The sequence below is a fragment of the Vigna radiata genome, chromosome 5 (genome assembly GCF_000741045.1).
Source record: "Vigna radiata var. radiata cultivar VC1973A chromosome 5, Vradiata_ver6, whole genome shotgun sequence".
Classification (NCBI taxonomy): Eukaryota; Viridiplantae; Streptophyta; class Magnoliopsida; order Fabales; family Fabaceae; genus Vigna; species Vigna radiata.
The window spans coordinates 4,396,985-4,398,678 of NC_028355.1; the positions used below are offsets into that span (position 1 = coordinate 4,396,985).

Below are 1,694 nucleotides of genomic sequence, written 5' to 3' on the forward strand. Positions count from 1 at the left end.
CCTAAAATTACTAAAACATCAACTAAAATAATATTTCTAACATTATTAAAATATAATATTTAAGAATAGAATTCCGTACTTTAATATCAACTAATGACATGTTTCGAGGAATTTTTTTATAAGAACTTCTAAAAATAAAAAAATAAAATAAAATAAAATAGGTTTTTCATAAAGTAAAATTACTAAAAATTTAAATTAACTTATTTAAAAGATAAAAAAAATCAGAAAAAAAATACAAAAGAACTAAAGTTAACTTTTTTTCTATTTTTTCTTTAAAAACTTCTTAAGTAAATTTTAAATATAAAACAGTTTTTTCTTTTACTGATGAAAAAAACTCAAATATTTGCAGTAATAACGGATAAGCAGGGGTCAGAAACGAATTACGTACAAGAAAAACCCCAATCAGAAAAAATGCAAACATCGTCATCTTCCAACTCTGCCCTTTCCATGAAACTCCTATATAAACATTGTTTGAGTAAAGTAAGGTTTGCAAAACCAGAGGGTCCATCCCTTCTCTTTTCCAGAAATCCCAAAACCAAACCATTACTTTGCTTCTCTCTCCACATTCACTTTCTCACCCTAAAATGGCGGCAGCTTCTAGAAAATCAAGCGGGCCTGTCCTCCGAACGCTCTCGCCAGTCGGCAGATTTCGAAGTTCCCGGCCACCGTCCGCGTCTTATTCTTCCACCGCCCTCGCCTCTTCAACTTCAACCCTCTCCACACGCTCCACCACCTTCTTCCACCGCTCCAGGTCTCCCACACGTGTCAATTTTTGTGGTTCTTCCGCTTCTTCCCGTTTCAGTTCAAACTCCCCGAACCGTTCCATTTCGGTCGCCGGAACCAGCGCGGGCGAGGCGGCCAAACGGCAGAGCCACCACCAGAAGCGGACCTGCATGTGCTCGCCATCGACGCATCCTGGCTCGTTCCGGTGCAGCCTCCACAAGAACTTCGGCTCTCGCCCGGCGCCGCAACAGTATGCGCCGAATCGGTTCAACGTGCGGCGGTCGGCGATGACGAACTCGCTCGTGAAAAACCGCGGTGTGGAAGGCGACCTCGTGAAGAGAGCCTTGGCGTCGCTGATCCGGCCATCGTCGCACCAGCAGCGCCGCCGCGGCGACTTCCGGCGACAACCGAGCAGGCTGTCTCTCATGTCCAAAGCGGAAGAACATTCGTGAACGAATTCTTCAATTCGCCAGAACAGATTCAGATTTGCTGGCTTGGTGAAACGGTTCGGAACGGATTAAGTCTTTTTGTTACTTCTAGATCCGATACCCATGAGATCGTTCTTTGTGCGTGTACATAATCTGGAATTAGAATATACCAAAGTAATAACCTTAAAATAGAACACCAGTGAAATATTAGTCAGTGGTTGCCATTAATGGCTATGCTTCAAGTTCTGATCCTAATTTCATCAAAACAATTTTGTTTATAATCTTTACTCAGTAGTTAAACACTTCTGAATTATATCTACTACTCCTCAGTCTACCTCTACATTGGAAGTTGTTGTGGTTTTCACTAAATTCAACAATGACGTCACAAACAAGGACTAGGAATAGATGACCATTATAAATGATTTTTTACTCTTTCTCTTTTGCTATTCCATTCAGCTTGTTATTACAAAAGCTAAGTTTGAAAGTGTTAGACTCACTATTAAAGTACAAAAGCAAATATTAGATGAGTCCAAGATATCAAAG

The 1,694-nt window shown here is 40.5% G+C and overlaps 1 protein-coding gene across 1 annotated transcript; it reads left to right on the forward strand.

Annotated features, from left to right (window-relative positions):
* Nucleotides 1-473: 473 nt before the first annotated feature.
* Nucleotides 474-1,473, forward strand: LOC106761592. The gene has a single exon (XM_014645156.2). The coding sequence runs from the start codon at nucleotides 585-587 to the stop codon at nucleotides 1,173-1,175; it is 591 nt and encodes a 196-aa protein (XP_014500642.1). The 5' UTR covers nucleotides 474-584; the 3' UTR covers nucleotides 1,176-1,473.
* Nucleotides 1,474-1,694: the final 221 nt, after the last annotated feature.